This window comes from Natator depressus, chromosome 15, assembly GCF_965152275.1.
Source record: "Natator depressus isolate rNatDep1 chromosome 15, rNatDep2.hap1, whole genome shotgun sequence".
Taxonomy (NCBI): domain Eukaryota; kingdom Metazoa; phylum Chordata; order Testudines; family Cheloniidae; genus Natator; species Natator depressus.
The window spans coordinates 5,820,471-5,847,989 of record NC_134248.1 but is presented as its reverse complement, the minus strand read 5'-3'; the positions used below and the strand labels follow the sequence as shown (position 1 = coordinate 5,847,989).

General features: G+C 50.6%; 1 protein-coding gene across 1 annotated transcript in view; it reads right to left on the bottom strand.

The window, feature by feature from the left end:
• Window positions 1-27,519, bottom strand: part of SCARF2 (scavenger receptor class F member 2) — a 97,055-nt gene that overhangs the window by 23,031 nt on the left and 46,505 nt on the right. The window contains exon 8 of the mRNA XM_074972319.1: window positions 26,904-27,021. Within this exon, the coding sequence (XP_074828420.1) occupies window positions 26,904-27,021 (118 nt within the window). The remainder of the gene's footprint in view (window positions 1-26,903; window positions 27,022-27,519) is intronic.

Below are 27,519 nucleotides of genomic sequence, written 5' to 3'. Positions count from 1 at the left end.
GAGATCCCGACCGGAGAACACAGCTGGTGCAAGGCATAAGCAAATGAAGCAATTGCTAGGGCCCCAAGCAGCTCAAGGCCCCCCACCCCCACCCCATTTGCTTTTTATTTATTAATTATTATTAGGGGGAATATTCCTGCTTAGGGGCGCCAATGGGCTAGCACCACCTATGCCTGAGAATTTGGCTAGCCATGTTGCTGGGACCCTGGGTAAGGATTTTATCTTGAACCAAATCTAGCTTGTTAAGTTTTAGCTACTAGGAAGCATTTTATCTTTATTTCTCTTGTAACCATTTCTGACTTTTAATACCTTATACCTGTACCCACTTAAAACCAACTTGTTTTATTTTTAATGGAAATAATCCAGTGTTGTGTTTAAACTGAACTGTTTTGTCACTCCTGTTAGAGTAGCAAGCCATTGAATCTTGACCCCTTACAAGGGCAACAGACCTTTAATATCTGAACTGTCCAGGAAAGGGTTGGACAGTGCAGAGCACATGTTTTGGAGAAAATTCAGGATTTGGAGTGTGTTGGGGTCACCCTGCTAGTAGTAACTGAGGCTGGTGGAAGTCATTGTGACTGGAGTGTGGCTGACAGGCTGCTGGGGCCAGATTTGTTGGCCCAGGGCTCCAGCTATGCTCAGACATTCAGGGTGTGACCTGAATGTTGTTAGGCTGTTTGTGAGCTGCAAAGCATTGTGAGGCACCCAAAGTTGCAGGGCAGGTGGTGACACAGCCCCTTACTGGTCTGGATTGCACCCCATAATGAGACACTTGGCCATTCCATGGCTCATGCTATGAGCTCCCAGGGGGAAAAGACTGTATTTGTTTTACTTGTGTGTACAGAGTCCATCCCCAAGGGGCCCCAGTCCCTTCTAGGCACTATAGCAGTAATAAATCACCATCATCCTACAGTCTGATTTTGTGTAGAAAACCCTTTTATCCTTTATGTCACAGTTCTGGGGTTAGCTGCACTCTGCCCCCGTCTATGGTCTACTCATGGGCCCCACTTTACATCTCAGGCCTCCACCTGTCATCTCTCTATGGGTAAGGACCTTCACATTGGGGTTTTAAGCTGCAGTCCCCATGCAATTCATAGTGACTATCCAAGCAGCTGTCCTCTCCCTGGGACTATAACAGGGTTATCAATGAGCAACCAGCTTTCACAGAGCACAGCACTTTTATTTAGGAGAAAACCATTGCAGAGGATCCCCATCATAGCACAATACACAGTCTACATGAATGCCAGCTTCCCAGGTGTCACCAGTCTTCCACATGGAGACCCTGGCAGGTTCCAGGCCTTTCAACCCTTCCACCAGGGTTGCAATCTCCTGTCAATTTGAGGAACCAAATGAGGGCCTGTTCTTTGTCTGCTGGATCTGATCCAGTCTACGCAATTCCCCCAGGGGCTGGGGTGGGACTTCTCTGGAGTTGTTCACCTGTCCAGGCATTTGCACTAATAACCCCTCCCCACACTGATTTTAGTTCCTCCATGAAGCTCTGTAACCTGTCCCCATGGAGGTAGAATACAATTCCTAGTTCCCAAAGACACAGAGAACTCTTAGAGATATACATGTTTATGAATAAGCCTGGTGCACATCTCAATATACCGGTCCATGCTTCCAAGATCTCAGATCTGTCACACTAATAAAAATGTTATAAAATATGGATTTTAGGGGGGAAGGGTATTCTGGGCAGGTGGGTGGGCAGGCAAGGGTTTCCCTAAAGCAGGGGCTGGAAACCTATGGCACGCGTGCCAAAGACGGCACGTGAGCCGATTTTTAATGGCACGCTGCTGCCTGCTGGGTCCCAGCCGCTGGCCCCACTCAGCCCACTGGTGAACCCAGGCCGGGACCCCGGCAGGCAGCAGCGTGCCATGAAAAATCCTGCCCGCCCCGGCCCGCTCTTCTCCTCGCCCCCGGGGCAGGGTGAAGAAGCTTGGTCCTGCCGGCTGCTGCTGCAGGGCAGGCAAGCTCCCCCTGCCTCTTCGTGTGCTGGGTTTCTGCCCCTCCTCCTCTCCCTCCCTGCTGCTATCAGCTGATGGCCCTTGCGAGGGAGCGGGAGAAGGGAGGGAGGGGGAGAAGCGGAGCCACAGCGCGCTCGCTGCTCTGGGGAGGAGGCGGAGAAGAGGTGGGGATGGGGTCTTGGGGAAGGGGGGTGGAATCAGGGCATATCCCCCCAGCCCCCTGCCGTGAGCCGCTCAGGGCAGGGGGCTGGGACCACCCCCATGACCCCAGCCCACACCCTCAGCCCTCTGCCCTGACCCCTGCACCCCCCCCACACACTCCCAGCCCTCTGCCCTGACCCCTGCACCCCCTCACACCCACCCAGCCCTGACTCCAGCACCCCCACACATACCCACCCCCCCACACCCCATGCCCTGACTCCTGCACCCTCCTCACATGCCCCCAGCTCTCTGTCCTGACCCCTGCACCCCCCACACACCCTCCCAGCCCTCTGCCCTGACCCCTGCACCCCCCCCACACTCCCTGCCCTCTGCCCTGACCCCTGCACCCCCCTCACACCCTCCCAGCCCTGACTCCAGCACCCCCCACACATACCCAGCCCCCCCACACCCTGACTCCTGCACCCTCCTCACATGCCCCCAGCCCTCTGCCCTGACTCCTATACCCCCCACACATACCCAGCCCCCCCCACACCCCATACCCTGACTCTTGCACCCCCCCCACATTCCCACCCCCACCCTGAGCACCAAATGGGAGCTCCTGCACCCCCCACACATTCCCACCTGCACCCCTTGCACCAAATGGGAGCTGCCCAGGTAAGTACTCCACACCCAAACCTCCTGCCCCAACCCTGAGCCCCCTCCCTCATTCTAGCTCCTGGCCAGACCCTGCACCCCAAGCCCCAGCCTGCTCCTTCACCCCCAGCCCTGTGCTCAGTGCACTCCCACCCTCAGCTCAATGCAGAGAGAGAGGAAGAGAATGGGCTAGAACCAGGGAGAAGGTAGGTGCCCACTCTATGTGGGCAGGGCCGGGATCCCAGACCGGCAGCGGGCTGAGCGGGGCTGGCATCCAGGACCCTGGCTGGCAGGAGCCGGCGGATGGAACTCCAGACCGGCAGCCGGCTGAGCCGCTCAGCCCGCTGCCGGTCTGGGGTCCCGGCCGCTGGCCCCGCTCAGCCTGCTGCCGGCCTAGGTGAACGGAACCCCAGGCTGGCAGCAGGCTGAGCGGGCCGGCGGCGTACGATCAGTATTTTAATTTAATTTTAAATGAAGCTTCTTAAACATTTTGAAAACCTTGTTTACTTTAAAAACGACAATAGTTTAGTTATATAATATGTAAGCAGTGTCAGGATGAGCTCCACCCTGACATCTGGTGGTGAGGTGTGGCAAGTTGTGGAAAAGAACTTCAGGGGCCGATCTCATTTGCATAGGCACACCCACCCCGCCTAGACTGAGGCCATAGCTGCCCAAATGGTCACTTTAGCTGCTGTGGGATCCCCAGTGTCTCTGTTATTGGGGCAGGAAGAATAAATTGTTATTGCCCTGATTATGGGAACTGTGCTTGGAACTGTACTTGGCCTTTTGTTATGATGGAGGGACTCACCATCAACTGAGTAGCACTTGCTAGGCAAGGGTCATGGGTTCCAAAACTGTGTGAATTGAGAGAGGCTGGGGACAAGTATTAATACTTGGTGGCATGGGCCCCTTGGTGAGGGCCTTACATGCTAATTGCACTTCCTCCTCTCTTCTCTGTGGAATATCAGAGCTAATTTTGATTTCATTAGAAGTCTAGTTACAGGCTGCTGAGCTCACTTTGGGCTAACAGTGCACCAGCACTGAGGCTCCCCTACTACAAGCTGATTTCACCAAAGAGCTGACCTGACTAAGAGCTGAAATCACTCAGCGTTGTGTTAAGTAGTGGGGGAACCTGAAGATATATTGTGGAGCAGTTTGTGGGATGGCTGGAGTGCCTTGTGGACAGGCTGGTGGAGCAGTTCGTAGGACGGCGGGAGCTGCTGGTGGGACGTGGAGCTGTTCATGGGACGGCGGGAGCTGCTTGTGGGCCGCGGAGCTGAGCGAAGGAGCTGTGGGGCGGTCAGCTTCAGATCATGTAAGGTGCCTCTTAACCCCATCCCATCTCCACCCAGGTTGGGAGGTAAAGCTCCGCAGATAAACTTTGTCCCTGATCAGGGCAGCCCCAGAGTTCGAGAGACTTTTGGGTCATTGGACTTTTTGGGGTTGCTGGACTCAAGAACCAAAGGGAAAGGGGCATGCCCCAATTTGCTTGGGGTGGGGTTTTTTTTGCTCATGGGTTGTGTTATGAATCCTGTTGGTGGTGTTTCCCCAACATAATGCCACACTGGTTCTCTCTGTTATTAAAAGGCTTTTTGCTACACTCAGACTATGTGCTTGCGAGAGGGGAAGTATTGCCTCTTGGAGGTGCACAGCGGGGGTGGTATATATTTGTCCCAGGTCACTGGGTGGGGGCTTGAGCCGGTTTGCATTGTGTTATTGGAATGGATCCCCTAGATATTGAACCCGGCCCTTGTTGCTGCCAACTCTGACGGGCAGAAGGGTTACAAATATATAGACTTATAGAGAGAGACCTTCTAAGAAACGTTAAACTGTATTACTGGCACGTGAAACTTTAAATTAAAGTGAATAAATGAAGACTCGGCACACCACTTCTGAAAGGTTGCCGACCCCTGCCCTAAAGTGTTTGCAATCCAAACACAACAATATGGGACTACTGCAGAAGACCCACAAAGTGAAGCCAACCAGTCTAGTTTTGGTGTCCAAGCTGAGTGAACAGCAAATCTAACAAATACAACAGTAAAAACACTGCAGATAATGAACTTGCTTCCAAACTGAGGGAAGAGGCAGTGTTGCAAACTCACAGTTTTACCATGAATCTTGTGTCCGATGCTGTATGATTGAAGATGACCATGTAAATCATTGTTGCTATCCCTGTTGTACAATTGCACTAAATTATGATACAAGTATATCATGTAAGGTGTCAATGGAAAAGTTACACTCTGTCAAGTATGATTATCCTGGTTAAATCCATGTATCATAACTATATCTGAAGTTATGAGTATTGGCTATGTATTTGTATCTCAAATGTGTTTACTTTTGGGGTGACACCCACAAGGTAATTTACATCCAGTCTCGCCAGCCCTTTGTGACTGGACTATTTAAGCTTGATGGGCCATTAAGAAGAATCAACTCTCTGATGAACTGGGTTTTAGCCCACAAAAGCTTATGCCCAAATAAATTTGTTAGTCTCTAAGGTTCCAAAAGGACTCCTCGTTGTTTTTGCTGATACAGACTAACACGGCTACCAGTCTGAAACCTGTCAACTCTCTAGATAGCTCTTCCTGAGGATGCCTCCGACAGACAAGAGCCAATGGTCACTCCTGTGATTCAGCAAAACATGTAAGGGGTGGGATGTGGACATGTGACCGCAGACTCCATCTTTGTCAGTAACTTTCCATATGCAGGGGCTCTGGGCTTTGTTTGGGACAGTAAATTTCCATGAACATAGTAGAGGATATAAAAGACATCCGAGACATCTCCATTTTGCCTCATTCATGCTCCAATTCTCTGGATAGTGGATTTATAACTAAATAGAGTATTTTGACTATGGACTGAGGCCCTTCCAATCTTTCTGAAGTCACCAGAGAAACTTTTGCAATAGCTTGCGTGTTTATCTTCAATTTCTTTTGTAACCAATTCTGACATTTATGGTTTTATTATTTATAATCCATCTTTCTCCAGTTAATAAACTTGTTTCAGTGCTTTATCTAAACCAGTAAAGTTTAGATAAAGCACTGGCTGAAGTGTCTGTGGAATCTCTACTCAGGTTAACAAAGGCTGGGCATAATAAAAGCCATGCTGACTCTTCTTGTACATAGCATAATTCTGTTCTTTACTATAGTTTCAATCAATTTGCCTGGTACTGAAGTTAGGTTTACTGGCCTGTAACTGCCAGGATTGTCTCTGGAGCCTTTTTTAAAAACTGGTGTTACACTAGCTATCCTCCAGTCATCTGGTACAGAAGCTGATTTAAGCAATAGCGTACATACCACAGTTGTTAGTTCTGCAATTTCATATCTGAGTTCCTTCAGAATTCCTGGGTGAATACTATCTGGTCCTGGTGACTTATTCATTTATTGATTTGTTCCAAAACCTCCTCCATTGACCCCTCAATCTGGGACAGTTCCTCAGATTTGCCACCTAAAAAGAATGGCTCAGGTGTGAAAAATTTCCCACACCATGTGTTATAGGGAGGTCAGACTAGGTGATCACAACGGTCCCTCTGACTCTAATTTATGAATCAGTGCCGGGCAGGGCCGGCATGATGTTCAAAGCACGTTAGGAACCATAAGGTACCTGGCAATTCCAGGAGAACAGCTTGCTGCAGCCATCAGCATCACTGACCACAAGTGTTCAAAAATCATGAGTCAGGCCCCCCAAATAATGAGATTTTTAAAAATAATAAACGTGGCTCTGTTTCTTTGCTTCTGGTTTCTGAGTCTTTAGGAATCATGTTTTCAAGCTTACTGTGATGCTGGCGGAGCAGGTGCTAGCTCACACCAAGGCCCCTAGGCCTCAATTGAACAATGACAAATACACACCTGGAACCACTCAGGCTCACCTGTGTATTAGAGTTATACACATGTGCTTGGTGTTTAGGCTTTATGTGTATTAATCTACTTACAACATCTATAGCCTTTGTTATAACATGACATTACATGTTCGCATTGTCATCCTCTGTAATTGTGTAAGTCATCAAACAGGAAAGAAGCATTAATCAATGTACAATGCTGGTTTCCTACACAAGGTGTTAGGTCCTGCCCACCAAGAAGGCCCAGAAACCAAATGAGCCATTGTGAAACATCAAAGAACAAAGACTTTGTTAACTGCATTCCTCCTCTCCATTACCCATGAAGAGGAAACGAGAGCATGAACTCGCCCCATCAGCTTCAGCTCTGGGGGGTTGGGGGGGAAAAATCCCTGACAAGAAGAAACTGTCTCTATGACTTTGGGAGGACAAGATTTCTAAGCATAAGCAAGGGATTCCCAGCTGCTTAGTCTGGGTTAGCCCTAAAAGACACATAAAGCTTGCATATTACAGCAGCTCCTATCAACTTTTGGAAGCTAAGACTGTAACTCACCTATGGGTGTGGGTGTATGCTTATCTGCTTTAACGTTGCAAATGACTCATTTCTTTTTCTCAGCTGATAAATCTTTAGATAATTTATTATAGGATTGGCTACAATCGTTGTCTTTTGGTGTGAGATCTAAAGTGCAATTGACCTGGGGTAATCGACCAGTCATTTGGGACTGGGAGTAACCATCAATCTCAGCCTGGATCAGTCCACACAAGAGATCCACTTCCTGGACACTACGGTGCTAATAAGTGATGGTCACATAAACACCACCCTATACCGGAAACCTACTGACAGCTATACTTACCTACATGCCTCCAGCTTTCATCCAGACCACACCACACGATCCATTGTCTACAGCCAAGCTCTATGATACAACCGCATTCGCTCCAACCCCCAGAGACAAACACCTACAAGATCTTTATCAAGCATTCTTACAACTACAATACCCACCTGCTGAAGTGAAGAAACAGATTGACACAGCCAGAAGAGTATCCAGAAGTTACCTACTACAGGACAGGCCCAACAAAGAAAATAACAGAACACCACTAGCCGTCACCTTCAGCTCCCAACTAAAACCTCTCCACTGCATCATCAAGGTTCTACAACCTATCCTGAAGGATGACCCATCACTCTCACAGATCTTGGGAGACAGGCCAGTCCTTGCTTACAGACAGCCCCCCAGCCTGAAGCAAATACTCACCAGCAGCCATACACCACACAACAAAAACACTAACCCAGGAACCTATCCTTGCAACAAAGCCCCTTGCCAACTGTGTCCACATATCTATTCAGGGGACACCATCATAGGGCCTAATCACATCAGCCACACTATCAGAGGCTCGTTCACCTGCGCATCTACCAATGTGATATATGCCATCATGTGCCAGCAATGCCCCTCTGCCATGTACATTGGCCAAGCTGGACAGTCTCTACATAAAAGAATAAATGGACACAAATCAGATGTCAAGAATTATAACATTCAAAAACCAGTCGGAGAACACTTCAATCTCTTTGGTCACTCGATTACAGTCCTAAAAGTGGCAATTCTTCAACAAAAAAACTAAAAACAGACTCCAGCGAGAGACTGCTGAACTGGAATTAATTTGCAAACTGGATACAATTAACTTAGGCTTGAATAAAGACTGGGAGTGGATGTGTCATTACACAAAGTAAAACTATTTCCCCTTGTTTATTTCCCCTCCTACTGTTCTTGTAAAGTGCTGGAAATGGCCCACCTTGATTATCACTATAAAAGGTTTCCCCCCTTCCCCCCCTCTCCTCCCGCTCTCCTGCTGGTAATAGCTCACCTTTCCTGATCACTGTTGTTACAGTCTATATGGTAACACCCATTGTTTCAAGTTTTCTGTGTATATAAAATCTCCCCACTATATTTTCCACTGTATGCATCCGATGAAGTGAGCTGTAGCTCACGAAAGCTTATGCTCTAATAAATTTGTTAGTCTCTAAGGTGCCACAAGTACTCCTTTTCTTTTTATGGATACAGACTAACACGGCTGCTACTCTGAAACCTGAATATGGTTGTGATTTTTGGTATAAGGAACCAGCTATCACAAAGGCAAGCTTACCTGGGTAGCCAGATCAGAGTACCCAATGGGACTGTCTGTGACTCCATGTTAAGGCTATTATAATGCTCGAGTTCACAGTTCATATTAGGTTGGTGAAATCTAAGTATAGAACTCACAGCCAATTTGGGGTCTGTGCCCTGCGTCTTAACAGGTTGGTACTCACTCTCCAGCCACTCCAGAAAGCTTGACACTTACCTCTGCAACCATGAGGGCTGTTATGTTCTATATAGGTTTTGTACCATGTCCATCACCATAGCATCTGAGCATCTTCCAGTAATACATTAAGCAACGTAACTAATAGATCTGTTCCATGTTGTTTGTTTTCTCATCCTCTCCACAGAGGGAGAAGCAGTTCCAGTGAAGTGTCTTGCTTTGGTAGGTTGTCTCCTTTTATTAATTATTATTATAAGTATACTGTTGCTCTGTGTAGATGCTAAAGAAGGCAAAGCCAAAGAAATGCACTTTGCACATGGAGCAGAAAGTGGTGAGGTTTGTGATGGTCCTGAGTGTAATGGGTGAGTTCCCCCTGGCCATGTGCATGTGCTCTCTCTCTGTCTGTGGTGGGTCTTCGGTGACTCAGCCGGAGGTAAAAGCAAACCATCAAGTCCAACAGGGGCCTCTCTCAAGCTGTCCCTCTGGAGGCAATGTCTTCGCCCTCTCAGGCCTTTCTGGCTGCAGCTCTCCAACTGGGCCACTACAGTTCAGTTCCCCTTCTGGGGTATCTCAACGTCCAGACCACTTTCCCAGTGGCTGGGGGATGGGGGGGGAAGGACCTGAGCCCACACTCTGCTCTGGGACCCAGCCCAGGCACCCTATAGATAGCAGCCATTCGCCATGTCCCTTTAAATAAACTACATTGCTGCTACAATTCCCTGGGCCACTTGCCCATTGCTCTAGCACATTTCTTCACCCTTACCTGAGGGCCTCCGTGAAGGCCGTGCATAGGAGCTCGTGGCTACAGTCCTCCGGTCTCTTACTTGAGGTCTAGCAAACCCTTCATGGCCTTACCTGAGGGCCTTGTCCTGGTGGAGTCCCAGCAGCCAGCCCGGAGCTCTTTCACATTCCCCTCAGCCTCTGCCAGCACTGCTATGTCCAAGGTGCTGTAGCTCTCTCAGCCAGCTGGGCACATCCTCCAGGTCTGGAAAGGTACTGAACTCACTCTTGCCTTGCAGCTCTTCTTATACTAGCATGCTGGGCCCTGACTGGCTGCTTCCCACACAGCCACTCTAGGAAGCTTGGATGACCTCTCTACTGCCCTTTCCTGGGGCAAGATGTGGCAGGGCCACAAGGCCTCCAGCCACGGGCCTCAGGGCCTAATCCATCCCATCACACTCAGGGAGTTCATTCCAGAGTCTTGACTTGACCCCAGAGAAGGTCCTGGCCCCCACACAGACAAGCTTTACTCATATTGTTGAGAGTATATCAGAGGAGTAGAGTTGTCGACCATGGTCTTTGTCCCAGAGCTTTACATGATCTTTTAGAAACCCTGGTCCCTTTGAAAATAAGGACTGGAATCCTGAACTTGATCTGAAATTCTCTGGGGAGCCAGTGTAGGAAGGCAATGACAGGTTTGATGTGCTCCCAGAAGCCTGTGTTGCTGAGGAGTGCAGTGTCCTGAACTACCTGGAGTTTCTCAAGTGCTGAAGGCTTCATGCCCTGGTATAGCCTGTTGCTGTAGTCCAGCCAAGAGGCGACGAAGACATGAATAACTGAGGCCAGGTCTTCGTCCGCCAGAATGGGATGGAGTTTTGTAGCCAAGTGGAGATGATAGAAAGCTTTACTTGTGGGTGCAGCTATGTGAGAGCTCAGCATCAGAGAGTATGGACTGAATTGACCAATTGTGGCTGTGTATCTTCAAATAACAGAGACTACACTGTAGCTGCAAGCTCTTCAAAATGCTTCCCTCCGCCCACCAGCATCACCTCTGTCTCATTCGGATTCACCTTCAACCTGCTGTTCTTCTTCCAAAAGGGGATCTCAGCCAAGCATTGGGCCATCTTGGTGATAGTGGTGTAGTTGTGTGTGGCGAAGGAGAGGTAGAGCTGTCTGTCATCTGCATGTTGCTGGCCCTTGAGTCCATGTTGTCTGACCAGTTTCACCTAGCGGTTGCATGCTGATGTTGAAAAGGAACAGAATGAGAATTGATCCTTGTGGGACTCCATAAGTGATGGGTCCAGCAGTAGAGGTGCAGTTTCCCATCACTACTCATTGGGTGCATCTCCCCAGGAAGACCTCAAACCAGAGGGCTAGAAACATATATTTTTAAAATGGAAGCTAAGATTCCCACTTATTCACAGCACTCTAAGAGCTGAGGCATTAGCTGTTGTGGACCCTGGCATAGGAGTGCTATTGAGCGCTCGGCCTAGTGGTCACTGGCCTATGCCAGTGGCCATTTTGGAACTCATGGGGGTTTCCCTTGATGTCAGGGCCCCATTCAAGATGTTCAGTGGCCTCCGATAGAAGGGTTCCTTCATCCCATCAGACAACCCCTGATCCAGACTCTGGTACCGAGGCCAGTGCTGAGCTTCAGGATCCAGATCTGTGGGATCCTGTTGGTGCAGAAGGGGAGGAGGAGCGGAGCCCTCTGCCAGTGCAGGCCTTCTCCTCCTCAGATGACACTGTGTCAGGGGCAGGCATGTCATCTCCTCAAGACGACCACAAGGCCCACTGGGAGCTGCTGAAGAGAGTGGCCTCCAACTCAGGCTTACAGGCGGAGGTAGTGAAGGATTCCTCCCATAGCCTAGTTGGCATCGTGACTGCAGCGGCCCTATGAAAAGTAGCCCTACCTCTCACTGATGCCATTATGGACCCAGTGAAAGCCCTCTGGCAAACCCCTGACTTCCATACTCCCATCTCAAAAAGGGCCAAGAAGAAGTACTTTGTGCCTGCCCAAGGTTATGAGTTCCTATACATTCTCCCCCCTTGGGTGTCTGATGGTGTCCGTGGCCAATAAAAGGGAGAGGCAGGGCCTGCAAGGGGTGACTCCTAAAGCAAAAGAGTCCAAGAAACTGGACCTTTTCAGTAGAGAAGTTTACTCTACCATGGGACTGCTGCTGGGCAGATACGACTTCAATATGTGGGACTTCAATATGAAGTTCAAAGACTTGCTTTCCCAAGAGACAAGGCAGGACTTCTCCTCACTGGTGGAGGAGGGGAAGTCAATAGCTAGGGCTCCTTGCAAGCTGCCCTGGATGCAGCAGATTCAGCAGCCAGGTCCATGGCCTCTGCGATGGCCGTGCATAGGAGCTCACGGCTACAGTCCTCCGGTCTCCCACTTGAGGTCCAGCAAACCCTTCAGGACCTCCCCTTCAAAGGGGTTTTGCTCTTGGAGCACACGAATGTGAAGCTCCATGGGCTGAAGATCTCCAGAGTGACCCTCAAGTCCCTGGGATTGTATACCCCAATGACTTTGAGGAAGTACTACAGGCCTCAGGAGTCCACCTGTTTCTCCACCCCACTGTCCCGTCACAACCTGCAAAGGAAAGGGAGCAGGGGTTTTAGACACCGACAACCACCCGTCTACCTCAGCGGCAACATCTGTCCCGCCCAGACATCCAGGGGGCTCTGAGCAGACCTTTTGATGGGACGCTCGTGGACGTTATACCAGTTCCTGTGTTGCCGGATCCTGTTTCCCCTTTGTTTTTGGGCCACCTGTCCCACTTCATCATGGTGTGGTCCCATATCACCACAGACCACTAGATGCTGAGCACAGTGGAAGCAGGTTATACACTCCAATTTATTTTTACCCACCCCCACTCTCCCTCCCCATCTCTCACAAGCAACTTCTAGTCCAGGAGGTGCAAGCTCTCCTCTGGGTGGGAAGCTGTGGAAGAGGTTCTACAGGATTTAATAGGGGAGGGGTTTTATTCCTGCTATTTCCTAATTCCAAAAGCCAAGGGTAGTCTCAGACCTATTCTAGACCTGCGCCTGCTCAACGGCTACCTCAAGAAACTGAATTTCCGTGTGCTCTCCCTGGCTTCCATTATCCCTTCCCTGGATCCTGGGGACTGGTACCCCACCCTCAATATAAGAGACACCTACTTTCACATTCGATATTCCAAGGCCCCATAAGGTTCCTCAGGTTCATTGTGAACCCAGTGCATTACTAATTCACGGTACTCCTGTTCAGCCTGTTGGGGCCCCCTGGGGGTTCACAAACTGCATGATGTAGTGGTGGCCTTCCTGAGAAGATGGAGGGTGCAAGTCTACCCGTATCTGGATGACTGGCTAGTCAAAGACAGGTTCAGGGCTCAAGTAGAGACCAGCATCCATCTCATTCAGTTGACTTTCCAGGCCCTGGGCCTGTTAATACGTGCACAGAAGTCTATTCTCACTCTAGTGCAGAGGATAGAGATTATCAGTGCAGTGCTTGACTCCACCCAGGCCAGAGCCTTCCTCCCAGAAGGCTGGCTTCAGATGATGACGTCGCTGAAAGTACACCTCAAGGACCACCCCATTACAACAGCCTGCTTTTGTCTGAGAATTTTGGGTCAGGGAGGGGCTCGCTCTTCCCACTATGTCAGGAAGCAATTATCTTTTGGGAGTTCTGCTTAGCCCACTCAATCCACCTCGAGGCTTCTCATGTTCCAGGAGCACAAAATGAGCTGGCAGATTGCCTCAGCAGGTCTTTCAAGCGGTCCCTTCACCCGGAAATCACGAGGGATTTTTTCTAGAAGTGGGGGGCTCCCCGGATAGTCCTGTTCGCAACCAGACACAACAGAAAGTGTCACCACTGCGTGGCCACAGCCCAGGTTCGCTCACTGATGCCTTCTTGCTCCTATGGACAGTGCACCTGCTCTACGCTCTCCCCCCATCCCGCTCATGCACAAGGTTCTACTGAAAATCAAGCAGGATCAGGGAGGGTCATTCTCATAGCACCAGCTTGGCCCTATCAGCACTGGCTTGCCACACTGCTAGGCCTTTCCATAGTGACTGATTTTGCTACCTCTACTTTAAGACCTGATCTTCCAGGACCACAGCTGACTGCTCCATCCAAATCTCAGCACCCTCCACCTGATGGCCTGGGAGTTCCATGGCTAAATAATGCAGAGCTGGCCTGCTTGGAGCAGGTTCGCCAAGTCTTATTAGGTAGCAGGAATCCCTCTACCAGGGCTACATACTTCTCCAAATGAAATGGGCTTCCCAGTGCAGAGTCTCACCCATGCAGTCATCTCTGCAGGGCGTTCTTGAGTATTTGTTACCCCTGAAACAGCAGGGTTTAGTGATTTCATCTATTAAGGTCGACCCTGCAGCGATTTCAGCATTCCATCCCCCGGTGGATAATCGGTCCTTTTTCACATGAGATGCCCATCCGCTTCCTCAAGGGCCTAGAAAGACTATACCCCCAAATACGAGAACCTGTCCCTCCATGGTCTTATCAAAATGTATGGGTCCCACATTTGAGCTGCTGGCAATGTGCCCATTGTCATACCTTTCATGGAAGGTGGCCTTCTTGTGGCCATTACTTCGGCCAGAAGGGGTCTCGGAGATCCACGCCCTCATGTTGGAACCCCCATGCACGGTCTTCTTTAAGGGTAAGGTACAGCTGCATCCTCACCCTGCCTTCCTTCCAAAGGTGTTTTCTCCATTTCATAGTAATCAGGCAATCTTCCTGCCAGTTTTCTACCCAAAGCCGCACACGAATAGGGAGGAGCAACATCTTCACATTCTGGACATTAGATGTGCCCCAGTGTTCTACATAGAGAGGACCAAGCTGTTCCGTAGATCCACCCAACTCTTTGTAGTGGTAGCTGACAGGATGAAAGGCCTTCCTGTCTCTGCTGAGACAATTTCATCTTGGATCTCATTGTGCATTCACACATGTTACGAGCTGGTGGATGGATGCCACCAGCTATCCTGACTGCCCACTCCACAAGGGCACAAGCATCAGCAGCAGCATTCCTGACGCAGGCCCCTATCCAGGACATTTGCAGAACCGCAATTTGGTCATTGGTTCATAAGTTTTCTATTCATTACGCCATTACTCAACAAGCTAGGGATGATGCCAGCTTCAGTCAAGCTGTTTTACAGTCAGCATGTCCATGAACTTTGATCCCACCTCCTATGCTACTGCTTGGGAGTCACCTACCATGGAATGGACATGTGCAATCACTCGAAGAAGAAAAAATAGTTACTAACCTTTCCGTGGCTGTTGTTCTTCAAGATCTGTTGCACATGTCTGTTCCACGACCCAATCTCCTACCCCTCTTTTGGAGTTGGCCGGAAAGAAGGAACTAAGTGGGTGTGGGGTCGGTTGGGCCCTTTATACTGGGGCTATAAGTGCGCAGCCCCAGAAGGCGCCAGAGCTGACCCAATGGGTACCACTGAGGGAAAAATTTCTGACGGCTGTGCTCAAGGCATGCACAGACCTACAGTGGAATGTGCACCACACCTTGAAGAACAACAGTTATGGGAAGGTTAGTAGTTGTTTTTTCTGCCTGATGCAGCCTTGTTGTGTGGCTCCCGCAACTGGGTTTAAGCAAAACAGGCCTTGACTAGTGTCCTCTAGCATGGCTATAGGTAGTACAGTTAGTTCTGCGTTTGTACTGCACCTAGCACAGTGGAGCCCTGCTCCATGGCTGGGACTTCCAGGTGCTAAGGGAGTATAAAGAAATAACCATAATAATGCTGTGATGTGAATAGGCGGAAGAGTCAAGGAGACACCTAGAAAGGGAAGCACAGAAGACAGGCTGTGTGCTCACTAGAGTTCCCTCTAGCCCTCCCACAGTTGATTGCCTTGTGATATGTTGTCATGCCACCATGCTGTCACTAGAGGGTGCTAAACAGTGACACTCCATATTCATCTAGGACAGAGGTCCCCAGTCTGTGGAGCGCGCCCCTCTTGGGGGCAAGGAGGAATGTTTGGGGGGGGGGGTGGTTGGGGCCTGGGCCAGCCCCCACAGAGGGCGGGGAGAGAGCGCCACTCAGCTCCGCTCCTGGCCCCGTCCTGGCCCTGGTCCCGGGGATTGGCTGCTGGCGCTGCACCCCGGCTGCCGACCCCACACTCGAGGATCTGCTCATGGCTGCCAGCCCCACGCTGGGGCTCTGCTCTTGGCCCTGTGCCCAGGGCTCTGCTCTTGGCTGCATCTGCCGGCCCTGTGCCTGGGGCCCTGGCTACCAGCCTCAGCTGCTCCCACCCCCAGGCTGGGCCCCCTTACTCCTGTCTGAGTCCCCCGCTCCTGGCTGGCAGGGCAGTGGGAGGTGGACAGAGGTAAGGAGGGGCACAAATTAAAAAGTTTGGGGACCACTGATCTAGGATTTTGCACAGAACATGGTGCAAACCTGCCAAAGTTTAGAATTAGCCACAACCTGAACTGGCCCCACTCACTGTGAAGAGATTCTGCCATTCCACTGCTGCTAGCAGGGGTGCTGCCATTCCCTCCGCGAGCTCTGCACTGGGGAAGCAGCAGGCAATGCTTTCCAGAGCTAACCCCATCCTGCAATGCGCCAGCACAGCCACAAAGAGCCAGAGAGCCCAACAAACTATGGACGAAGGAAACTATTTTGAGACTTTTCCCAAGAAATACTTCTGACAATGAGTCTGTGTTTGTGAAGTGGCTTCTTTTATCTGCACAATAATTAGATGCAGACCACACGTTCTCCAAACCAGATGTACGGTTTTGGAATTTAATTGGCACTACTGCCAAATGGAGGCTTCCTGCAGCAGTCGACAGTATGAGATGCAGCCACACTGCAGGGAGATTTTTTCCACAGCTATTTCAGTTGGAAAGGAGCTGCTAGTTCCCTCTTTGCTCCCTCACAGCAGCAGGATAGACCCTATGGCTGGCCTAGTTGCTTTTATTGATCTGTGCATTAAAGTTAAAAACCACCTAACCCAAATGCCATCAAGAAAGGTAGATAATACTCTGAGCCATGCCAATTTTGATGGCCCTGACCAGTCAATCTCACGTGCCCACACTGCAGCCCAAACCCATGCAGGTTGATATGGCCCAGACCCACCTCTCCAAAGGGGAGTAGGCTCAATGCCGGACAGAAGACCTCTGTCTGTTTGTTGGACAACCTGAGCATTTTGCTTCATCCTGTCCACGTAAGGCCTGACCCACACCTCAATCAGGAAATGCCCCAGCTCCGAAAGAGGGATCTAAGCTGGGCCAGTTTTCCTCCCCTCATTTGGCCATGCAGAACCCACACCTGTCCACCAGGGCTTTTGCAGTGTCCAACCAGCAGCCAACACCCCTCCAGCTTCCACTTTGACTATGGCACCCTGCCATGCTGGCCAGTCAAGAAGCACTAGTCAATTCTGGAGCCTCTACTGCGTGGACTATCGAGCCTTGAATAAGGTAACCATCTGGAATCGATACCCTTTTACTGCTCTTGAGACACTTCGCTCCGCTAAGATCTTTACCAAGCTGGACCTCTATGGAGCTTATAACCTTGTCTGTATTCAGGAATAGGATGAGTGGAAGACTGCCTTCCATGCCCAGTACGCACATTTTGAGTACTCGGTAATGCCCTTTGGATTGTGCATTGCCCCAGTGATGTTCCAACATTTAATCAAAGATATTTTTAGAGACATGTTGGACCAGATCGTTGTGATCTACCTTGATGATATCTTCTCTGAGACCCAGGTCTTTCGTGACCAATATGTGACCTGGGTCTTGGAAGGGCTCCACCAGAACCACCTTTATGCTTAACTAGAGAAGTTTGAATTTGACAAGAGCGCAATCAAGTTCTTAGGGTACACCATTTTCCCCAAAGGGCTGACTATGGATTCATGTAAGGTATCTGCCATCTCCAAGTGGGCAGCTCCGAGGGAAGTGCAACGGGTATAATGGTTCCTCAGTTTTGCCAGCATTTTATCAAGGGTTTTTCCCACCTGGTAGCCCCTATGAGGGTGCTCTTCCAGAAGGGAGAATGATTTGTCTGGTCTCCTGAGGCTCAATTCACCTTTGACCAACTAAAGAGAGCTTTTACCATGGCTCCCATCTTTGTCCATACAGATCCCACCCAGCCATTTACTCTGGAGGCCAATACATCAAATTTCACCATTGGAGCAGTACTGTAGCAACAAATGGGTCACATAATCATCTCCACCCACATGCCCTTTATTCACAAAAGTTAACCCTGGCAGAAAGGAACTACAACATTTGGGATAAGAAACTACTGGTGATCAAGGCAACCATTGAAGAGTGGCGCCACCTCCTGGAAGGAGCCTGGTTCAGGTCCCTACTGACCACAAGCACTTGGAATATTTCTGTATGGCTCAAAATGTAAATCAGCATCAGATCTGTTGGTCACTATTTTTTGCCCAATTTGAGTTTGTCATGACTTACTGCCCAGGTGCTAGAAATGGAAAGGTGGATGCCTTGTCCCTCAAAGATGATTATATCAGATCTCACACAGAACCTCTTCTGAGTCCTTAAACCAACACATTTTGTCAATGGAACAGTGGAGAGAGCCTAATGTCCATCATTTGGTCCCGGCTGCCTCATGACCCATTTGCTACCCAGATCGACCAGGCTTTGGACAATGCAAATACTCAGCCCGGCTCAGATTTCCTCTACCATGGGGAACACATTTATGTTCCTGATGGTCTACATTGACGCAAAGTCCAGAAATTCTGCCACAATGCACCTCTCAATGGTCACTTTTGCCAAACTAAAACGTGGAGCTTAGTTTTATGGACCTTCTGGTGGCTGGGTAAGCACTTTGTCAAGAAATACATTAGCTTTTGTGACCTTTGCTCCTGAATCAGAAACACACATGTGAAGCCACTCAGCCTTCTCCAGCCACTGCCCAACCTGTCCTAGCCCTGGTCCACCATGTCTCTGGACTTCACTATGGATCTGCCTCGTTCTCAGTAGTGCACAGTGGTTGATCAAGATGGCACTTTTTGTTCCTTCCTGCACAGTACCAACCACCTCAGAGACAGTCCACCTCTTCTAGAACATGTCTTCTGGCTCCATGGACTTCCAACTGCCATTGTGTCAGATCAAGGCGATTTATTGCGCACTTCTGGCATGAGTTTTTTAAGCTCCTAAGCATAACACCATCCACACACTATGGTCAGACAAAATGGGTAAATCAGACCCCAGAGCAGTACCTCCCAGTTTTGGCATTTGTCCCATAGGTGCCCCCTGAAAAGCTCAATTCTGGGGCCCCTACTTGGGAGTGGGAGGAAGATGGGGGTAGTGGCGGAGCTGGGAGAGGCCTGGGGAAGCAGGGAGTGACTCCCCCTAGAGCCCATCCTTTCCCTGTGCCTCCAGCTGGGGTCTCCAATGTCCAGGCAGCTCTGCTACTCAGCTTTGACTCCACCTCTGAGTCCACCTCAACCTCCCAGCCCCTCCAGCCCCTGCACTCCCCTGCCCAGTTCTGGACTGCAAGTTTCCTGCACTGACCCTCCTCTGAGCATCCCCCACTCCTTCCCGAGTCCAGCACTGGCACCTGCTGGCTCAGAGAATGCCCTGCAGGGGAGGGAAAGGGGCCATCTGGCATGGGAGCATAGGTACCATAGCCACCAGCAAAGGCCTTTTGTTTGGTCCACCAGGAATCAGCTGTTCCTTCCTGTTCCCGTTGGGGGCTCCACTGTAAAGGTGGCCCTGCTATCTGGCTCCAGCTGGCCCTGGGCTCCTCTTAGCTCTGGCCCTTGTGCTCCCTGGCTGCCAGGCAGTCCCTTTCCCTCACCCAGCGGGGAGATTGGGTGGAGCATGCAGAGGCGGGTCAGCATGGGAACTGCTGTAGCTGGGATTGAGAAGGGGAGTGCAGGTGCTGGAGCCACCAGGAGCAGAGCTAGAGCCAGGTAGCGGGGCTGTCCTTCAATCAGAGCCCCCATTGGGGATCAGGACGGAGCAGCTGTCAAGCAGGCCAATGGAAGGTCCTCATGGACTGGACTGTGCTTTCAGAGGGCTCTCCAGCTGCTTTGGGGCCTTCTGCGATTGCCTGGGTTGCAGGTGCCTAACGCTGCTTCGAGTACCGCTGTTGCTTCCTAAATTGTCAACAGGGTGATTGGGTCTCCCTGCTGCCTTTTGTAGAATTTGCCTATAACAAGTTGGGCCATACCTCTACCCAACACAGACTGTTCTACACCAACTTTGGCTTCCACCCATGTTTCCACCCAGCGTTACCCATAGTTTCCTTGGTTCCTGCAGTGGCAGATCTACTCACTCATCAGCAGGAGCTCAGGGAGCAGCTGGAAGCTGCCAGAGACCTACAAGTGCTATGCCAGTCAGGGCCACCAGGGACAGGGTCTGGCTGTCAACCAGAATCCTCAGGTTAACATGACTGTTAGCCAAGTTAGACTGTCAATACATAGGTCCATTCAAGATCTTGGAGAAAATCAACCCAGTGACATTCAAACTGCAACTACTGGAGTCAATGAAAACCCACCCAGTATTCCACCTCTCCTTCCTAAAACCTTATGTACAAAACCCATTTCCTGGTTGGTCCACATGCCACTGCCACCCATAACAGTATCAGGACAAAAGGAACACCTAGTCCAACAGATTCTGGACTCCCAGAGAGGGCAGGGTAAGCTTCATTACTTAGTGGATTGGGAATGCAATGGTCCTGATGATGGGAGCTAGCAGAGAATATCCACAGACCAGATCTACTGTGGGACCTCCGCTGAGTTCATCCAGAGAAGCCTGGGCAGAGGGCCCTTGGAAGGACTCCTTGAGAGGAGGATACCATCAGGAGTGAGATTCTTTAGCTGAGCCTGAGGACTAGCCAGCTGGGCTGTGGTAGGATTGACCAGCCTGCTTGATTGGCAGGAGGGAACCAGTAGGCCTGCTTCTGAACTCAGCAGCAGGAGGTTGCTGACTGGTCATCAATTAACCCTGCAGCTGCGATTGCTCCTGTGCCTGCCTTGTTCCTAGCCTTGCTCCAGCCTTATTCTTGTCCTGCTCCACTCTGTTCCAGTCCTGCTTCCTCCTGGCTCCAGCTCTGACCCCAGCTTGACTCTGGTTTCCGACTCCAGCTCTGACCCTTGACTCTGGTTCCTGGCTCTGAACTCCTGCTGCAACCACCAGGCATGATTCCTGCTCTAGCCATTAGGCATGACTGCCCATGCCCTGTCATCACATATAGGCCATTGCAGTCTCTCGCTACAAGTGGGCCAGTCCTCTGCTGAGCTACCCAACGTGTCCATTTCCCCCAAACAGCCAGACAATGGCTCCATGTCTAGTTGGCAGCCGGTGTCAAGTGGAGTGCCCCAGGGGTCAGTCCTGGGGCCGGTTTTGTTCAATATCTTCATAAATGATCTGGAGGATGGTGTGGATTGCACTCTCAGCAAATTTGCGGATGATACTAAACTAGGAGGAGTGGTAGATACGTTGGAGGGCAGAGATAGGATACAGAGGGACCTAGACAAATTGGAGGATTGGGCCAAAAGAAACCTGATGAGGTTCAATAAGGATAAGTGCAGGGTCCTGCACTTAGGACGGAAGAACCCAATGCACAGCTACAGACTAGGGACCGAATGGCTAGGCAGCAGTTCTGCGGAAAAGGACCTAGGGGTTACAGTGGACGAGAAGCTGGATATGAGTCAGCAGTGTGCCCTTGTTGCCAAGAAGGCCAATGGCATTTTGGGATGTATAAGTAGGGGCATAGCGAGCAGATCGAGGGACGTGATCATTCCCCTCTATTCGACATTGGTGAGGCCTCATCTGGAGTACTGTGTCCAGTTTTGGGCCCCACACTACAAGAAGGATGTGGATAAATTGGAGAGAGTCCAGCGAAGGGCAACAAAAATGATTAGGGGTCTGGAACACATGACTTAGGAGGACAGGCTGAGGGAACTGGGATTGTTTAGTCTGCAGAAGAGAAGAATGAGGGGGGATTTGATAGCTGCTTTCAACTACCTGAGAGGTGGTTCCAAAGAGGATGGTTCTAGACTATTCTCAGTGGTAGAAGATGACAGGACAAGGAGTAATGGTCTCAAGTTGCAGTGGGGGAGGTTTAGGTTGGATATTAGGAAAAACTTTTTCACTAAGAGGGTGGTGAAACACTGGAATGCGTTACCTATGGAGGTGGTAGAATCTCCTTCCTTAGAAGTTTTTAAGGTCAGGCTTGACAAAGCCCTGGCTGGGATGATTTAATTGGGGATTGGTCCTGCTTTGAGCAGGGGGTTGGACTAGATGACCTCCTGAGGTCCCTTCCAACCCTGATATTCTATGATTCTATGACATTTTGACCCTCTTTTAATTTTTCTCTCAGTGAGCTGTTTGGTCCCAGTCTCAGTGGCGTCTGTTTCCTTTTCACTTTCACGCAGCCTTGCAGTCACCGTCTGGGCACAGCGGCCGGCAGGTGTGATTCTCGGCTTGGGGAGAAAAGAACAGTTTGGCAGTAGACGCATGAGCAGCGCTGGGGCTAGGTGCCCAAGGCTGAGCCCATCTGCCCACGTGGGTGGTATTGGGGCAGCTATCAAGTCAGGAGGCCAGTACTTAGTCGGGAAGCCCTGGGGAAGCTGAGAGCGTAATGGGACTGGTTACTCCACAGGTCGTACACTTTTCTTCACATCAGCGTCACTCTGCTGCTATGCCGGCTGGGGAGGTTCAGACCTGATCCCTTGTGGGCATCAAAGATTTCATGGCCCTTGTAACAGCACAAGTTTGACCCTGGTGTCTTGTCCAAATTCTATGGCGGTAACTATGTTCTTCCAATCTACATTTCCCTGAGCTTCCGCTTGGCAGTGCTTTCCCTGACTCCCAGGGCCTCTTTGCAGTACATTGTTAGATGGACTTTCTGCCCAGAGGTGGCTGCACCCCCCCGTCACCCTGCACTGGAGGACAGCTGCACTGGCAGATGGCAAAGCCCTGGGGGTTGGGCCCAAGCCAGGGGATTGAAGGCTGCTAAGAGTGGCCATTACTAAAAACCTGTTTGCAATTACCCAGAGTTTTCAGAAATCTTCACCTTTTTGGTTGAAATTTCCAGGCTCAGTCTGTGTCTGAGGTCGAAAATGTTTGGAAAGTGTCTGCAAAAGTAGTTCAGTCATTGCAGAGAATGAGGGAAAATGCACTCCCCTGCTGTGAAACATTTCACATTGATTTTAACCAGCATTACTGTAGAAATGGGTGGGAGTGCACCAAGTGGGGGCCCTGGCTGAGCAGCAGAGGGGAGGAGAGAGGTAGGGGGGGCGAGAGACCCATCTGAGCAGAATGGAATGAGGAGGAGGGGTGAGGGGCTAGGGTCCTGGCTGAGCAAAAGTGCTCCCATTCAAGTTGGATTTTTGTTATGGATTCACAGATTCCAAGGCCAGAAGTGCCCATCCTGATCTAGTCTGACCTCCTGGGTTTACAGGGCAGAGAACCCACCCAGGGATTCCTGCGTCTAGTCCAATAACCTCTAGTTAAGCCAGAGCAGATCTTTAGAAAGAGACCCCCAGTCCTGACTGAAGGGCTCCCAGTTATAGGCAATCCCCCGTATCCTTGGATAAATTGTTCCAATGGCTACTTCCCCTCACTGTTAAAAATCGGTGCCGTGTTTCTATTCTGAATTTGCCTAGCATTAGCTCCCAGCCGTCGGAGCCCATTCTGCCTTGTCCACCAGATTAACGAGCTCCTATGCCAGCTCTCTTCTCCCTGTGTGAATGGGCCACTTGACTGATCTCCCAGCATTTGGCAATCACGCAGCACAGTTCCCATCATGTAGATTTCTCATTGATAGGGTTCTGTGCCCTCTACAGGTGGCTGCTTTGTGGGAGATCTAGGGCAAGGGCACACTCACCTCCTTGGTTCCTTGGATGATGGGCAAGGCGCCATTTCCAAACATGTCGGGAAACACCTTGGTCTGGTTAATGCTGCATTTTCCTCTTCCTGCCCCCAAATGCCCCCTTGGCCTAGGGGCATGAGCCAGAGGCTGAGAGCACTTGTAGAGGGAGGATCTCAAAGCACTTTACAACCACTATTGCATGGTGCCGTATCATGTCCCTGCAGGGACTTCCCCCCAGTCTGCTGAGACACAGAGCAGCGATGAGACCGGTAGCATAGACCAGGGTAAACAGTTTATCCACTTCTCTTTCTTGGAAAGTGGAGTTTAGTTTAGGTTCATTTACTCACTTTTTTTTTTTTTTTTTTACCACTACAACACTGGATGAGACCCGTCTAAGGTCACAGAGTAAGTGCTGAGCGCAGGCTTAGCCCCCACAACCCCTGATCCCCAGTGCTGCGCTTTGACCACAAGACCATCATCTCTAAACATGCTCTTTAACAGTCGGACACATGCTGTTTCTCCCATGTTTCTGCCTGTCTGGTGCACACTGAGCAGCACACGCCCAGGGTGGGTGCTACATGTGTATCCAGAGTGGCAGTAAGAATTGCTCGATGATCTACTGTGTAAATAAAATGAGAGACTGAGCTAAGAGCTGTGATTAGAGACTGAAGGGTAACACAGGCACACGGGGCTCTGGTTGCAGCCCGACCTCTGGCAGAGCCTGACCTGACTGCTGAACCCACCAACCTCAGTGGCTGGAATATCCATTGAGCTCCTGCAGGCATAAGGGGGTCAGGCTTCCCCTTGGGGTCAGGGGCAAGAGGCTGATTGGCAGTACACAGTGCATGGCTGGGCCTATGCTGGAAAGGACTATGAGCCATCCAGGGGATGGTGGGAGGAGCAGAGGCTGAGGTCATGTGCACACAGCATTGCTACGGCCATGCTGAGTGCAGCGTTTTCCCCTGGAGATCCCAGGTGCCAGGGCAGTAAAGCAGGGGGCTCAGGACCTGCCCCCCACTCAGGGGCACAGGTACCTCAGTACCACAGTGAGGACATGGTGGCTGGGCAGGCTCCCAGACCGCACTCCAGCAGAACTGGCTCTTTGCCACTTTTCCTTTTCAGGCAGCAAGATAAATGCTGACCCTGCAGGGAGGTGACGTTCAGGGTGGGGATTTAAACTTGCCTGTCAGAGCCTGGCACTGCTGCACAAGGAGAGGGATCGGGGTGCTTGCTAATGGGGCCATAAGTACAGCTGGCCCAGCAGCTGCTCCCCAGGGACACAGAGGCAACAAGGGCTGAGGCAGGACCAAATAACCCTAGACCATCCCTGACGGGTGTTTGTCCAACCTGGTCTTAAAATCCTCCAATGACGGGACTCCACACCCTCCCTTGGGAACCTGCTCCAGAGCTGAACTATCCCTTTAGTTAGACAAGATTTCCTAATATCGAACCTAAATCTCCCTCACTGCAGATGAAGCCCATTACTTCTTGTCCTGCCGTCAGGGGACAGACAACAATCAATCATCATCCTCTTTATAGCAGCCCTTAACACGTTTGAAGACTGTTGTCAGCCTCCCCACATCAGTCTTCTTAGATTCATAGATATTAAGGTCAGAAGGGACCATTATGATCATCTAGTCTGACCTCCTGCACAATGCAGGCCACAGAATCTCACCCATCCACTCCTGCGATAAACCTCTCACCTATGTCTTAGCTATTGAAGTCCTCAAATCGTGGTTTAAAGACTTCAAGGTGCAGAGAATCCTCCAGCAAGTGACCCATGCCCCATGCTACAGAGGAAGGTGAAAAACCCCAGGGCCTCTTCCAATCTGCCCTGGAGGAAAATTCCTTCCCAACCCCAAATATGGCGATCAGCTGAACCCTTAGCATATGGGCAAGATTCAACAGCCAGATACCCAGGAAAGAATTCTCTGTAGTAACTCAGATCCCACCCCATCTAACATCCCATCACAGGCCATTGGGCCTATTTACCATGAATATTTAAAGATCAATTAATTGCCAAAATCATATTATCCCATCATACCATCTCCTCCATAAACTTATCGAGTTTAATCTTAAAGCCAGATAGATCTTTGGCCCCCACTGCTTCCCTTGGAAGGCTATTCCAAAACTTCACTCCTCTGATGGTTAGAAACCTTCGTCTAATTTCAAGTCTAAACTTCCCAATGACCAATTTATATTCATTTGTTCTTGTGTCCACATTGGTACTGAGCTTAAATAATTTCTCTCCCTCTCCGGTATTTATCCCTCTGATATATTTATAGAGAGCAATCATATCTCCCCTCAACCTTCTTTTGGTTAGGCTAAACAAGCCAAGCTCCTTGAGTCTCCTTTCATAAGACAGGTTTTCCATTCCTTGGATCATCCTAGTAGCCCATCTCTGTACCAGTTCCAGTTTGAATTCATCCTTCCTAAACATGGGAGACCAGAACTGCACCCCGTATTCCAGGTGAGGTCTCCCCAGTGCCTTGTATAACAGTACTAAAACCTCCTTATGTCTACTGGAAATACCTCGCCTAATGCATCCCAAGACCGCATTAGTTTTTTTCACGGCGATATCACATTGGCGGCTCATAGTCATCCTGTGATCAACCAATACTCCAAGGTCCTTCTCCTCCTTCTTCTTTCACTACTAAACATGCCCCATTTTTTAACCTTTCCACCTGCATCAGGTTTTGTAAACATTTGAACGTTTTTGTCGCTCTCCTCTGGAATCTCTCCAGTTAGGCCACCTCTTTCCTGACCGAGCCAGCCCTAAAAGCAGAGGATAGCCACACCTGGATGAGCAGCGGGCGGGGGAACTAGCTGGCCGGGTGCGATCCTGTCTAAGATCCTTGGTATGTACTCAGGACAGCTTGCCCCTCCCGTTGCTAGCTCTGCCACGGCTACTCTGCGGGGAATGGCACCTCCAGCTCCAGAGTAGACATACCTTAAGCCATCCCCGAAGCTGGCTGCTGCTCAGTTTGTAAGGAGTGCATGATCTTTGCCAGTCTGAGCTGGAGGGTGCTGGGAGACGGCAGGAGTTGGGGAGAGGAAATTCTAGGCTCTCTCTCCTGGGGGGAGATTATTCTAGGATAGCCTCCTGGGAGCAGGGGGGGAGATTCTAGGATAGTGTCTCCCAGGGGAGGGGAGTTCTCAGGCTATGGATGGTTTCCAAAACTTGAAGGAAATTTTAAATTTTTCCCCCAAAATTTTTCCATCCAAAACCTGAAAAATGCCATGGCAGATTCCATCTGAAAAGAACATGTTGCTCCCTTGGATAGGTTCAGTGGCTGTTTTCCCCCAACCCCAGTGGCGGGCCCCCGCAGCGTGTCCCATGGAACCACATGGGACCAGACCCTCCCCCAGCAATCAGAGCTGGGGGACCTGGTGGGATGGTCAGTGCCTAAGGCCAGCGGCAAGGAGCCTGGCAGCTCCGGGATGGACGGCAGCAGCTCCAGGGAGGCCGTGCACTGGGCTCTCACTGGTGAGGCAAAGGCACAGACACTTACCCCTGAGCTTCCTCCTTCTTGCGACAGACACAGCAGCAGCAGAGCAGCGAGAGGAGCAGGATGAGCAGCAAAGCCAGCAGGGCCCCTGCTGCAATCACCCCCATCCGCTGATTGGCCTCTGAAAAGACACCCAAGGCACTCCATTAACACACTGCCCTGGGGACGGGTGGAGAGCCAGTTGCCCATCCCAGGCCTGTCCCAGATCCTACAGGCTGGCTAGTTGGAGTGGGGAAAGAGGGAGGGAAGGCACCTCCCGTTTCCTACCCCTCCCCACCAAACGCCTCAACACAGGCGGCTCAGACGCCCTCACTGAGTCCAATCACCTGTGTCCCCACCGAGCAGAGTCCTGAGCTCTCTGCCTGGCCATGTCAGGTTGCTGTTTAGATCATTAGGGGCAGGGAGTGTGTCAGTCCCATGTGTCTCGATGAGGCTGAGCACCTCGGTGCTCAGTGAAGAGACCATGATAAAATCTCTCCCCAAATCTCCCCTTTGGGGGTGACAGTTCCTGAGCTGCCCCTCGGCTGCCCCTCTGCCCCACGGTGAGCCCTGGGGCTGGTGTCACTGGCGGAGCAGAGTCAGCATCAATAGCATCTGAGAGATGATAGGTAGGTGGGGA